The following is a 14,757-nucleotide window of genomic DNA, read 5'->3' as shown; positions in this document are numbered from 1 at the left end:
TTCAATGTAAGATATTTCCAAATAGCATTTTATAAATAAAAAAAAATATACTATAGTCTTAAGTACCTACACATTATTTGGTTAATTTTAAATAATAACCTAAAGGTAATTAAGCCTCTCAATAATTACACTGGCTGTATTTAAAGTATTAGTGGGCAACTATAAACACGATGCAAGAATATTAAATTTGTGAATTCTAGAAACATTTAAATATTTTTCATCATTTATAAAAGAGTTATTTTTTAACAAGTATATTATATAGACCGACATACCGCGGTAATAACTAAAATAAATGGTGTATAAATAATTTTTCTCAAAACGTTTATTATAAAACAACAACAATTTGAATAGCTTATAGTACTTATAAAAATGGTATTATCATGTCAGAGGTTTTTCGAATATTGCTAAAAAAAATATTATACTCACACAATCTATGTTTTTGATTACAAAATACCGTGCCTAATATAAGAATAATTTTGGCTTTTTCCCTAATAATTCGTGTCTCTTGTAACGAACATGTCACATGATCGTTAATGTATCACAAGATAACATAAAAAACGCCAACGGATAGAACTTTTCGTGCCTATAAATGACTCCGAGAAACATAATTTAATATGGGAATTTGAAAACGTCTCTGTTTGACAAACATATCGTTTCTTGACTTATTTTGTTTGTTTATAAGGCAACTCAGATGCAGCAAGTATTGTGGAAGCTTTAGCTGGAGATGGCGAAGGCCACTTGGTGCCCACGCCAGTTCGCAGGGAAAAGATCAAAGCGTCTAAGCGTGAACTTGCGTTGGAAGCTGACCGCGTACTCAAGCAGGCAGACAGCGTGGCCTCTCTGCACTCGGATATACCGCCGAGAAGACAGCAGAGGAGCAAACCAGATGGAGGGTCCCTTCAACGGAAGACCAGCTTTGGAGGGACAGACTCGAAAAAATGGAATTCTGAAGGTAATCGCGACCGTTTGGTTTCGAAAATCATCGAATATTGTGTACAATACTGTCAATACACTAAACTCCTTTTGAACATAATATTGTTGTGTATGTTATGTAAACGCATTAGGTATAAGTAAAATTGTTGGATAAACATGAGTGTTATTATAATATTTAAAATGCATCACCTCGATAAAGATCCCGAAATAAAAATAATAAAATGTTCCATGTATCACTGATAAATTTAAAATGTTGGTGATTTCTTACTTTCTTGTGGGGTGTCCGAGTGAACAATTCTAACAATGTGTCAGGGGCGGATCCAGAGTTAAGAAACTGTGGGTCAGAACATTTCAAGGGGCCACTTATTAAGACCAGATTAGAAATCTGTACTTGTGTACTCGGTATATAAAACAAAAAAAACCTACCCAAATATCTGAAAAGAGGCCAATTTGATCAGCAAATATTAAATGTGTGTCAGCTGACCTCCTGAACCCCCCCCCCTTAGATCCGCCCCTGCAGTGTGCATGATTACATATGTCTATTGTGTGTTAAAAAATACCATCGACCAATAATAATATTAATTTTGAGCTTAAAATACTGTTACTATTGTTTTGACTAAGGTTATTCCGATAATACTACAGTACAAAAAAAAAAACTAAAAGAAGTATAAATAATATTAAAAAAAATTGTAAATCCTTCGTGAAATAATAGATTTATATATTGGGAGAAAATAGTTTATAAATTCACTTTAGAATTAAATTTGGAAACATTTTTTTAATCTTACTTTTAAAAACTTTACTTTAGTTATTAATTGGTTACTATGAAGTTTGTAGTTAAATCAAACTTCTTTAACACAATTTAAATTATGTAAAGATATTTTTTTCTGCATTAATAAAAAATGAATTTTCGTACACTCAAAACTAAAAGTATTTAAACAAATATTATAAAATTAAATTAATTCTCTTTGAATACAAAAATGAAAAGGAAAGAAAAATATGTTTTAATTTGTTTTTAACATCGTTAAAATAAATTGTAAAACTTTTTCATCGTAAAAATTTAATAAAATACTTTATACCATAAAAACAATTTTCCAGTTGAATAAATATAAAATACCTTAAAAAAGGTAAACAAAAAAAAATACCTGTAATACTTTACAGTGAATAATTAATTATCAATAAATCTATAAAATGACGTAAGTATAACCTACTTGTATTTGTAAAATATTAAACATATTATTTGTATATAATATAAGCATTTTCTGAGTTTTTTTTAACTCATATAGGTACCAATATTCTGGGGTTAGGTATCTATCACACCTCTCAATCAGTATCTGCTTAGTAATTTTATTTTCAAGCATATTCATCAGTAATATTTCAGTTGATGGAAATATGGAAATATTTTTTTACACAGCTAAATTTGAAAAATTAAATTAAAAACAGAAACATTTGTTGTACGTTGAATGGTTTTTTCGTGTTATTTACTACGCAGGTACCGAATATTGTTTGTTAAGCTTACTGTCAAGACTGAACAAACATTTCGAATGGGGTTTTACTTATATCTCACATAATTACATGTAATGGATATAATCGAAACCGTACAGAAACGGAAAGAGTAAACAATCTGAATAATCCTTCAGTTTCGGTCGGTGTGTAAAGCATTAAGAGCGAATAGTAAAACAAAAACGTAGAAAAAAATTAGAATATCCTTTAAAAGATTTGAAAATTAAAAAAAACCGACAGTAAGTTCTTTGAGTATTTACATTTATTTTTTGACGGCTGCAATACTTCTTACTATACCTAGTTAATATAGTTTAACAATATTTCTCAAACGATTTATATATTTTTGTGACACGAATATTCGTATAATGAACACGTTTTAATTCATCGACGTGTGTTGGGTTGTGTACACAGGTAAACTGTCTTCGTACATGTCGTTGGACAGGCCGAAGAACCGGATCAGGAAGAGGGAGCAGCCGACGTGGGAAGAGCAGCGGCAGGGCGGTCAACAGTATCGTTCGTCAACGGACCTGACGACCGCGGCGGCACCGCCGAAACGACGATCGACGGCATCGTCGGGCAGCGGCAAGTTGACGAGGAGCGTCAGCGATGCAGGCGACCGGGACAAGCCGCTGGCGTCCGGCGACGGCGGCGACGCAAAACGTTCGATATCGTTGTTCGGCACCATCCAGCGGATCAAGACGAAGATCAAAAAGCGTCCGACGGCGGTGGCCGCGTCCGAGCCACCCCCGCGGAGGACGCAATCGGGGGCCGATCGGTCCTCGGAACCGTCCACGCCGCGCGTGGTGACGGGCCCGTCACCACCTCCGGCGCCGATCCGGGCGAAAAAACAGCTGTCTCCCATCATCGAGTCGTCACCGCGGGACGAGTACTTCAAGTATACGGTCGGCGGCCCGTTGGGCTACAGCGGCGCGTCCCCACCGCGCCCGGTCCGCGGCCACAAGGTCGACCGGATCGTCCGGAAACTACAGCACCAGCAACAGCAGCACCAACAACAACAACAACAGGCGGCGGCGGCGGCCGAACTCGCCCGTCAACCGTCGCCACCGCTGCCACCGCCGCTGTCGTCGTCGTCGCCAGACTTCGCCCACGCGCACAACGGCAACGAACCGTTTTCGTACACGGCCACGTCGTCGCCCACCATCGTCCACCTACCGGACGACACGGCGGCGGCAGCTGACCGACCGCCACCACCGCAACGACAACGACAACAGTATCGCTCGGCCGGCGGCATGGACGACACGTGGACGTCATACGACAATCTCAGCCACAGGCGGGACGCGCTCGAATCGAGGCTGCAGAAACGCGCGGCAACCGTAGTGGTCAGACCACAGCGGACGGGGTCGGGTTCGGGATCGGGGGCGACGGTGCGCGTGCGAACTCCTCCAGATCCGGCGCCGGACACGTACGCGACGGTATACAAGAAGAACGAGACGCTCGGCGGTGGTGACAGATACTTCGAGCGAAAGATCGTCACGGAACACCGGTTCGCCCGGAGGACGCCCAGGCTGTCCGGCGACGGTGACGATGACCATGACGACCACGAAGACGATGTCGATGCCGACCACCACGATCATCGTCACCGTGACGCCGCCGTCCACCGCGACACCGCCGTCCACCACGACCATCATCACCGGGACACCGCTGTCCGGCCGCCGGACGGCAGTCGCGGCCGACCACCGACGTCCCGGACCTCGTCCGGCATGCCGAACATCGTTTCCCGGAACAACGTGACAGTCGTCAACGCGCCGCCGCGCTCCGCTTCCGTGTACGGCGCCGACAAACCGGCCAAAAAACGTTCCAGGCTGGACAAGTTCAAGATGCTGTTCACCGGCGGCTCGTCCGCGTCCAAGGAGAACAAGCGGCCATCGTCGTCCGCTAAAGCTCAGTACAACTCGTCTGATCCCGAGTCTTACACGTCGTCTTTGCGCAAACGTTACAACGTGTTCACCGGTACCGACAGCGTAAGTACACATAATAACGATCAAAGCGATACATCGATAAAGTAATGATAATTAACGCCGTCAATAGCTGTAAATTAGAATCGTTCTATAACAAATATCCGCACATACTTATATAATACTCGTCGTTGTGAAGCATATCGTGTCAAACTTCAGTAAATGTCTCTACACCCCCACCCCCCTGAACGTTGTGTTTTTGTAATTTTAATTTTAGTCAATATTTATTACTCAATTTGTACGTCTAAAACTAACATTTGTACGAATCTGGTTCCGAAAATATTAGCGGATTCGACTATTCGAGTAGGGGAGACGTCACTTGGTTAAGTTTGTAGAAACGTGATGACAAGTCTGTACCTTTCTAGTAGGTAGGTACTCACAAACCAGTAAGGCTGTGGCAAACGACTGTTCAAACATTCCATTATCTCAATAATTAGTAAACAATAAACATTTTAGCAATCTACCAATATATACGTAAATAATAAGTTCCCCCCCCCCCCGAAGGTTTTAGCGGTACTGGACGTTCCCCCCATCGGCTCAGACATTTCCCTCCCTGAATCAATATACATTTTTTTACACATAATAAATAGGTTGGAAAATTGGTTCGTTGGTTTTACACTTTTACCCGAAATATACGATCATCATTCACGTTGATTTATTATCCAATTAAATAATCACTGATTGATAAACCAAAATTATGTGAAATTATTGAATTATATTTATATATTAATTTAACAATTATTTAATAAAAAATCTCGAAAACAGAACATTTATTCATTTGCATTTGTAGGTAATTTGTTATTAATTATCGTTTAATATATTTTTAATATTTATATTAGTACATTCTGTATTGGCAAAAGTGATACTATATATGAAGTATTATTGAATCATATTTTATATTTATACATAATATATTAATTAGGGTATTAATTTAATCATTTGTACATTTATATTGATTTGCACTGCATATTATTGTTTAATATTTTTACTTTTAATTTTTTGTCCAGAGGGAAATTGTCCCGTTCGGGGGGAGGGGGGAGGGGGACGTCCTAGATTCCCTGTAAATATACCTATGGTTGCATATAGTTATAACATTGTAGGTGTGGAAACGTTTTACACCATTTTGTCCTGTGTACATAAAACGTTTTCGAACATCGCGAGCCCCCTAGTTCTTGTTTGTTTTCGATTATGACGCATATTGTCATCGTGCGACCGAAGTCCGTTATTCGATGACGAAATTTTCTGGACACGCTCGCATCGCAGACGGGTACCAAATTCGGGCAAATTTATATTCTCGCCCTCGTCATCCCGTAATGTCCTATTACGAGTCGATTAGTCACAACGACGCCGAAAATGTTCGATATTATACCATATACCATATACCATATTATTACATTTTGTCCATGCGTATTTATAATTGATTACACATTTAAATATTTTACAAAAACTAAAGCTATCAAAATATATAAATAATATCGAAGACTGACAAAAAAAAAATCATATAATACACACAAAATAGATGGGCGTATTTTTGTGATGTTTTTTTTATTTTTATAAAACGATTGAGCGTGGGCGCGAATTAGCTGTTAATAACAATTTAACGATATGGCGCCGTAGGTTAAGCCTAGATTAGTATAATTGACTTGTTCATTAACGTGTTCCCCAATTATTATTCCGTCGACATTTCACATGGTCATGCACGTTAGCTGGTTTTTTATTTAACAAAAAAAAAAACGACGGGGAATGTGAATAAACTCGCTCACCGCCGTTTGAATCCCCGAACAAAAGTGAGGTGAAAAAAAGTTCAGTGGAATAAAAGTCCCAAATTTAAAAATTATTAAGTTGGGTCACCTAAACTTTAATTATCGTTCAGTATCAGGATCTAACCGTATTATATTGTATGTTATAACTTATAGATTATCACTTTAATTGGGAAGTCGTAAATTACAAATGTATTACACCTAATATTGACTTAGGTCTAACCATATTATGTCCATATTATATTAATGTCCATATACGTATAGTCAATTTATGTGTCACATAAGGCATATTTGAACATGTAACAGCGTAAACATGTAGACAAACAACATACATGAATGATGACAAATTTAGTCATTTTTGTTCAATGATCGATGGTCTGGCATTCTTTCCCTTTGATCGGGTCTACGAGGGATTAGAGTTTTTAAGACAAACAAATATCCCTGAAACAAAAGAATTATTAAATTACTTCTACATCACATAATATGTAAATGGTTCGTCTTTGAAGCAACTTTTATAATGAACACAGAACTAATAATATATGTGAATCGTGTAACAATCGCTTCAACAATAGAGGTGTTAATTTGTAAAATGAAACTCGAGGTTGGAGCTGATAGGGCAAAGATTGCACTAAGTAGCACAGGTTAAAAAATTAAAAATCGAAAACCATTAAAAAAAAAAAAATGGGTAAGTGGATGTCGCTTTGCTGTACAGTAGGTTACAAGTTGATCACTTAAATGGATGGTGTTAAATTTGAATTCAATGATGTAATATCTTTGTATAAGAAAAACGACTCTGAGTAAAAACGGTCAGACAGCCTATTTACTATTTACTAATTATATTTGATGATATTATTGTAAATAAAGTAATTTATATATTTACCTTTTTACGTGGAACCTTGTTTTAAATTTTTAACTACAAAATAATTATTAAATTTTAAGTTTGATAAATTTTTTGTAAAAATTCAAACTTTAAATACTTATAAAAAAATTGTGCCTATGTATTTTTAATATTTTTCAACTGCTATTGTAACATTATATCAGGAGCCTCGCATTAAATTTTCACGCTTTTTTACCAAACAAATAAAATTGTATTGATATTTATAGAAAAAAAACTAAAAAAATTTAAAACTGACAATGTCCGTAAACAGCTCAAAAAGGGTCAAAATATTTTTAAAATTTTATCATGTATAGAAAATGCTAATATAAACATTCAGTGAAGTTTTCAAGTATCTACAGTCATTCATTTTTGATTACAACAAAATAAGTAAATCGTTACATGATAAATCGAATGAATATCAAATGTTGTAAAAATATGAATTTCAAACGCTCATAAAAATTTAATTTGATTTGCTTATAACTTATGAGGAATCTTGTATTACATTTTCAAATCTTAGATTTAAAAAGAAAAATTTTTATGAATTCTCAACTCAAAATAATTTGCTAATTTTCATGATTCTTCCGTATTATGTCAATATTTAAACTTTAAATGCTTATAAATAAATACTGTGACTAAGGATTTTTAATATTTTTCAAATGTTATTGTAGCAATACAGTAGGAGCCTTGTATTAAATTTTCAGCCTTTTTTTACCAACAAATAAAGTTTTATTGACATTCATAGAAAAAAAAACTAATAAAATTGGAAACAGAAAATGTTCCTAAACAGTTCAAAACAAATCAAAATATTTTTAAAATTTTATCGTGTATAGAAAAAACAAATATAAAGGACCAGTGAAAATTTCATGTATATACGTTAATTTGTTTCAAAATTACACCAAAAACCAAAATCGATTTTGCGTAAAAATTCCCGTTTTTCCTTAATTGTTATGTTGTTTTTCCCGGCGCTTTTGAAAACTATTGAGAATTTTAAAATTTGACCTCCCGAATGCACTAACTAGATTCACTTTCCCATCGAACAAGATACTGTTGAAGCAAATCCATGCAGTTTTACTGCCCCAAACCGTGATGACAGACACAAAAAAAAAAAATTTAAAAAAAAACACACATCATTGTAAAATCAATACATTCATCGTTTCACTCAGAATCTAAGATATGAGGCGCCAAACGTTATGCGAACGCATTAAAAACTCAGGGTTAGATGTTGAAGAGTTTTTAACTCAAGTTGGAAACAATATTAGGACACGGCCAAGGTTATAAGTTAAAGATATATTTTTTATTTAATAGAGTAAATAGTAATATTTGGTGTGTAATATGATAATTTATGTAATTTTTTTGCAAGGAGATAAAACCAAATAATATAAATATACATTTTTACCCGACTTTATTCTCAGACTTTTATGTCATAATTAATGTAATATTTTTAATTTTTACATGTCAATATGGTGTGTAGTATAAATATACATTTTTACCGGACTTTTGTTCATGGACTTTTTTCCGCCGGACTCTTAAGTAGAATACGACGCCGTTTTATTAAAATCACTTCTTTTTCTTGTTCATAATTTCCCACAATCCCACGTAGATTAAAAATGTTATCGGAAAAACGGACAAAATTACGAAACCTTTCGAAACGTACGAACTCCTCTTTTGTAAACACGTTCAATGGGTATGGTTGAAACCTCGTCGCCAACACATTATATTAATACACACACACACACACACACACACACACACACACACACACACACACACACACACACACACACACACACACACACACACACACACACACACACACACACACACACACACACACACACACACACACACACACACACACAATACACTATGTTTGCCATTGTATAATTGTTATTACTGCAGCGTTGCACAATCAGCTATAGGTTATCTAGTTAATAGTTATTACTGTATTAGGAGAAACAAAATATGTATACCTACGATAAAATTAAAATACGAAACCGATATAAAGGTAGGTAACTAAAAAGTTAGACTTGGTATAGATGCAACGATGCCATCCTACTGCAACAACATGCATAACAATTAACATTTATTATAGGCGAGGCTGCGAGGCTGGGCATTAACGAGTTATAAAGTTATAGTTGCTTTCAACTAAATAATATATCGAGATACATACTTTTTTTTAAGTAAATTGTTATAACTTATCGAGTTAATTTTTTTTCCCCAATATGTAGGGAATAAAAAAATATAATTTTTATAGAAAAAATAATATAATAAATAACCGGTGAGAACTATTAATTAAAACTGTAATAAAATTGCAATCTCGCAAAGAAATATTAATTTAAAATCTTACAACAATAACACTATAACAGATAACCCAGTTCAGAATTAAAGAGATTTTGATCTCTTGGTCCTCAATCTCTTAAAAATTAACCTATAAATAAACTATAATTTCACTTATTATGGTTCTATATAATCTTTGGAAGTCTTACCTCTCTGTTATTTTTCTGTCAATAGATCTTAAATGTATTATTTTACATTTATGTTATTAAATATTGTATAGGTTTATTATATACTTTTAAAAAAATATGCTAATTATGCTTTGCCGTAGATTAAACATAATATTAAAATGAAAATAAATAAATATAATAATATGTTATCGTAATCGTGAATACTCAGTCAAAAAAATGACTGATTTTTAACTAATTAACTATTTTTTATATTAATTGACCAGCTTTTTTTTCTATATACCTATAACTCGTAACTTTTACAACTTAAATAAAATAAAAATTACATTAACTTTAAGCTTAACTTACATTTTTTAATATAAACATTAAGTCTTAATGAGTTAAAACTATTAGTTATAACCTTGATTATAGCCTATAGGACATAGATAGTGACAAAACGAGTACATATAATATATTTTGATTTTAATTTACATTTTATTCGTTGATTTAGAAGGACGTCGCACCAATATAATATTATGTCCATTACTTCTATCCGTCAAAGAAAACGCTTATTTATCCTACAATCTTTTCTTTTTTTTTGTGGCATCGACGACGCTGCCGGAACTGCTTAAATATTACATCGACACTTAAGCATTACATCGACAATTTATGGTACAATCTTCTAAAAACCTCACAATATTTTCAAGAGCGTTTCGTAGTAATTATTTTCGTACGTTGCACAACATAAATTGTCTTAAATAGGTATATATTTTTTTAATCAGAAATATTCTTCATGTAATTAGCTGGTTCGTTATTGTATGGATAATTAATCATCGTTTCTTGTTAAATAGCTATACCGTATATAATATAATAATATATAAATACCTTAATTATTCCCTTATTGGTTGTAGTAAAATGATTTGTATAGGTATACACGTCGTTCATTAATTTTCAGGATTCGACTTCGACTGCGGTGTAAGCTGTTTATAAAAATATCATTAAAATATTACTGGAGCATAAAAATGTCGTTTACAGTAGTAATAATTTATGATTTAAACGTATTATACATTTTACACATAATTTGTTTTGTATTTATATTATTGCTATATAGGTATATCCATTATCCATAATTCTGTCACGAGATAATATTTACATATTTCTCTGGGATTTTTTTGTAAGATTTTTTCATAGGAATGAGAAAGAGGTTAATTATTCTTAAAAATAATGGTAGCAAAACAAATAACCATTTTTTTTTTGTTTTTTTTTTTTTGTACTTCTTTAATTATTTTGGTTGGTATTGTTCATTTAAGACTTTCATAATTTATACATATAATATGTGACGTTTAGAACAATGGGGTATCCTAATGGTAAACTGATGTTAATTGTAAACACCTAACCAATAACCATGCACGTCTTGTGGCCGCACGTGCAGTGACCACATGCTGATAAATGAAAATATATCATAGCATTGGTGGTTATTCTCATACTATTATCTAGCATTAAATTTATCCAATTCTAATGTTCTAATTATATATTATAAACTTAAAACTGTCTATTTTTGTTTGTTTTTTTTTTTTATGTTGGGAGGTGGGACTGATAATGGCACGTTTGATAATCAAAATCAGTAGAATAAGTATGATTTGATATCATTCTATCACACCATTCTAATATCATATTCCAGAATCTAGGTGATATTTATTTTGGTTTCATAAGTTAAGTATGTGTGAGTTAAGAGAGAGTATAGTATAACATGGTATAAATAAATATAGGTAGTACCTAGGTAGGTAGGTATAATATCGTTAAATGATTCAACGAGCATACGCGTTCGGTATAATTTCTAAGGTAATTATCATGTAATTTGTAGAAACACATCACATGGTTTCCTGTATGATTATAATATTCTCCATTCTCCATCTAACCGTCCAAGGAGGCGGTCAGATGGCGTGAAAGTTAAGAAATAAGCAGTAGGTACCGTAAGTTTTCAAAAGTACTAACAAACGATTTTAGCACGTAATTGTGGGTTAAAAACGTAAACACTTCACTGTTGACATATTATTATCACCATAAAAATATATCGAAAGACGTAAGTGTACCTATGTCCTATACTATCATGTGTGTTTATTTAAACCATTACAATTTGTATGTATCCACGCTTTAAAATAATATTAATATCTATGGTATTCGTATGTCATTGGACATTTAAACGTATGTACTTATATTATATTTTTTTGTTGACTGCAGACGGCATTAAAAAAATATATTTTATTTTCAAAACATTTTCGGTGCCTATGGGCTAAATATTATGAATAAAATGTAATCCTACTCGTTTATATATATATATATATATAGGTAAACGCCTCCTCGTTGTTTATATCGAGTGAGGTGTCAATATTATTTATTTTTTATCCGCGGAGAGCCCACTTTGTACAGTTAAACAAAGTTCAACGATTGACCATTCATACCTACCTAGTGTCAAAAATATTACGGGAAACGCGTGTAGAGGAAATCTTCGTTTCCAATACAATATAAAAGCCAACTGAAGTTATGCAATACCCACACTATATATATTTATATATAGCCAGATAGATAGATAGATAGTGTATTATAATGTCGTGTACGTCTTTATTTGGATGCGAACCATAATGGTCAACACCCGAAAACTGGTTTGTCACGTAGTATTTCGCTATATTATCGCTATAATCCTTTCTCCGAGGTACCTATATAACTCTTTATTATGACGTATCAAATGATAGTACCTATATAATATCTACTTAGTGCGGCGTGTAATGTGTGTGTTGTATTACAACCATAGGATTATTATATCATCGCAAAGATAAAAATGCCGATTCGATCGATCGACCAGTGCGGAAACTCTACGCGCAAGTGCAAAATCGTCATTTAAAGTGGCCAATCCAAACGTCTCCATACCTCCTTGCTACTTGACTTACTCCTATTATACATATATATATATATATATATATATATATATAGAGAGAGAGAGAGATTTAGGGATAATTACCAAGTCGAGTGACTTACAAGCCTTTACCTACTGTCGAGCAATATTAAACCAGCTAATACTCAGCTATATACTGTAACAAATGGGGAGAAATATTCCCGGCACAGCTCGCCCGCCTTCGAGCGATAACTAACCCTGAAGACTTCCGTAATTAAGCTTTGAGCAGGCCTCTATTGTACCCCCATTATGAAAAAATCTCGTTCTAGTTCCACCGCTGCAGCAGTAATTATTAGACAATTATTTATGGGTAGATATTATATATATTATAAACGTTATAAACGGTATATATGGTATAATTAATGTGCCTATACCTCTCATGCCTGCCACACATCAGCTACATAATTACTGAATTGATAATACATAATATTATATCACTGCTGGCGGTGATAATAATATATACCTAATGCAATTGTATTTTATTCAAAAAGATAATAACCGCGGCAGATCGATTTCGTCGTCGTTGCGCGCATAATGTATAGGTAATATAAATATATAATATTGGGTATATATACATTATTTATAATATATAAATAGGTATATGACGTGTGTATAGGTACCGTTTTTTTTTCGAATTATAATAATATAATATATCAATTTTCATCGTTTTCGGGGGTAGGGCCGAGCGTATCCATCGCACGTCATGCCGCCGCTGCCAGTGGCCGATCGCGCCCGCGTGTGCAGAAGTGTACATTATAAATTATAATAGGTAATAATAATAATATAATACGTTTCCGCCGATCGAAACTCCCGTCACAATTAATATAGTGCTTTCTCCACGCGCTTATATTATATTCGAGCTGCAATCTAACCTGGATGTCCATATATGCGCACGCGACGGCCATCCGGTGCTCCACGCCTGTGTTGTCTATATGACTATATCCTTGTCCATCCTTGGCCTCGCTCGTTGCAAATATTGCACACACACACACACACACACACACATTATATAGTGATCCCGCGCGATTCACGTAATACCACAAAATTCAGTAGATGATATTTTATATACCGCTTATACCTATATATATATATATAGGTACCGCAGCGCAGATGGTCACCGAAAAACGTTGTTTTCATTCCCGGGGGCTCTCTATACTGGGACGATCTGCAAATTGTAATAATACCGTTAAAATCGAAATCGATCGATAATAATAATAATAATAATATGCGTTACACTGCGAGCGGTGGTAATAAATATATGTAGGCATATTATAATATTATTATTATTATGATTACGCAACGACCGACGCATATTATGTAAATATTTCAAAATAAGAATGTCTGATTTGGTATATCCATAATATATACAATAGGTATTTCGAATTAACGAAAAATACATTTGACTCGTCGGGAAGAGTTTTCTCGTACCCATATGTAACAGTAATGGCACCCATGATTATTATTCGTGAGATATTCGGCCGAACTGCCGAAGAGAATATCATATTATTTCGGATGGAATAAAATATTATTCCGTCGCCTGCACACATATCGTATTGCAGAATATCTATAACAATTAAAAATCGTGTAGAAACGTCGCGGAATAGTATTGCCATTTTTGGTTTGTAAGCGGTTTAATGCGAAACCACGAAGTTATATTATATTGAATTATATTCCCCAGGGTCAAATGCGGTTAGGTTAATGTAATGTATTGTTATTATTATATGGATAAAATAAAAAAAAATGATCGAGCTGTACGAGCAGTCGTGTGTGGTGTGCGTGTATAAATATGACTAAACCTATATAATATAAATACATTATACATTATATACACCTATAATAATATGACCGACTTGTATCGATGTATACATTATTATTTATTATTATCATTATTTTTATATTATATTTATTAGTGCACGCTGAGTGTACGCTGTTATCAACGCACAAATCGGTCGTTTATAACAACACATAATATTATATATAGTGTATTAGTGTGTGTAATTGTGTGAGTGAGTGTGAGTATGTGTATAGTGTTTTACGTATTATAACCATAAATATAAAGATGCGATTCGGTAGGTACCCCGTTGACCAGTTTTTTATAATATTATGTCGCGACCCATGTTTATGTGTATTTAAATGCGCAGACACTCGTGGTTCTAGTGCGTGTTATTATCATACGTCCCTCACCTAGTCAAACGCACGCCAGGTCATTGTTAAAAAAACAAAAACATAAAAAAAACAATATTAAACAAACATTATAATAGATATAATACCTATATAATAAATTAATACCTACCTATAACGTTACTATTGCGAGGTC

At 34.1% G+C, this 14,757-nt stretch overlaps 1 protein-coding gene across 1 annotated transcript in view; it reads left to right on the top strand.

Moving 5' to 3' along the window:
• Nucleotides 1-14,757, top strand: part of LOC132938193 (uncharacterized) — a 53,004-nt gene that overhangs the window by 33,659 nt on the left and 4,588 nt on the right. Inside the window, exons 3-4 of the mRNA XM_061004894.1 lie at nucleotides 683-952; nucleotides 2,845-4,415. Coding sequence (XP_060860877.1) covers nucleotides 683-952; nucleotides 2,845-4,415 — 1,841 coding nt within the window. The remainder of the gene's footprint in view (nucleotides 1-682; nucleotides 953-2,844; nucleotides 4,416-14,757) is intronic.

Source organism: Metopolophium dirhodum, chromosome 2 (genome assembly GCF_019925205.1).
Source record: "Metopolophium dirhodum isolate CAU chromosome 2, ASM1992520v1, whole genome shotgun sequence".
NCBI lineage: Eukaryota > Metazoa > Arthropoda > Insecta > Hemiptera > Aphididae > Metopolophium > Metopolophium dirhodum.
The sequence above is the reverse complement of the archived record's forward strand: the minus strand, read 5'-3'. Positions and strand labels throughout refer to the sequence as shown.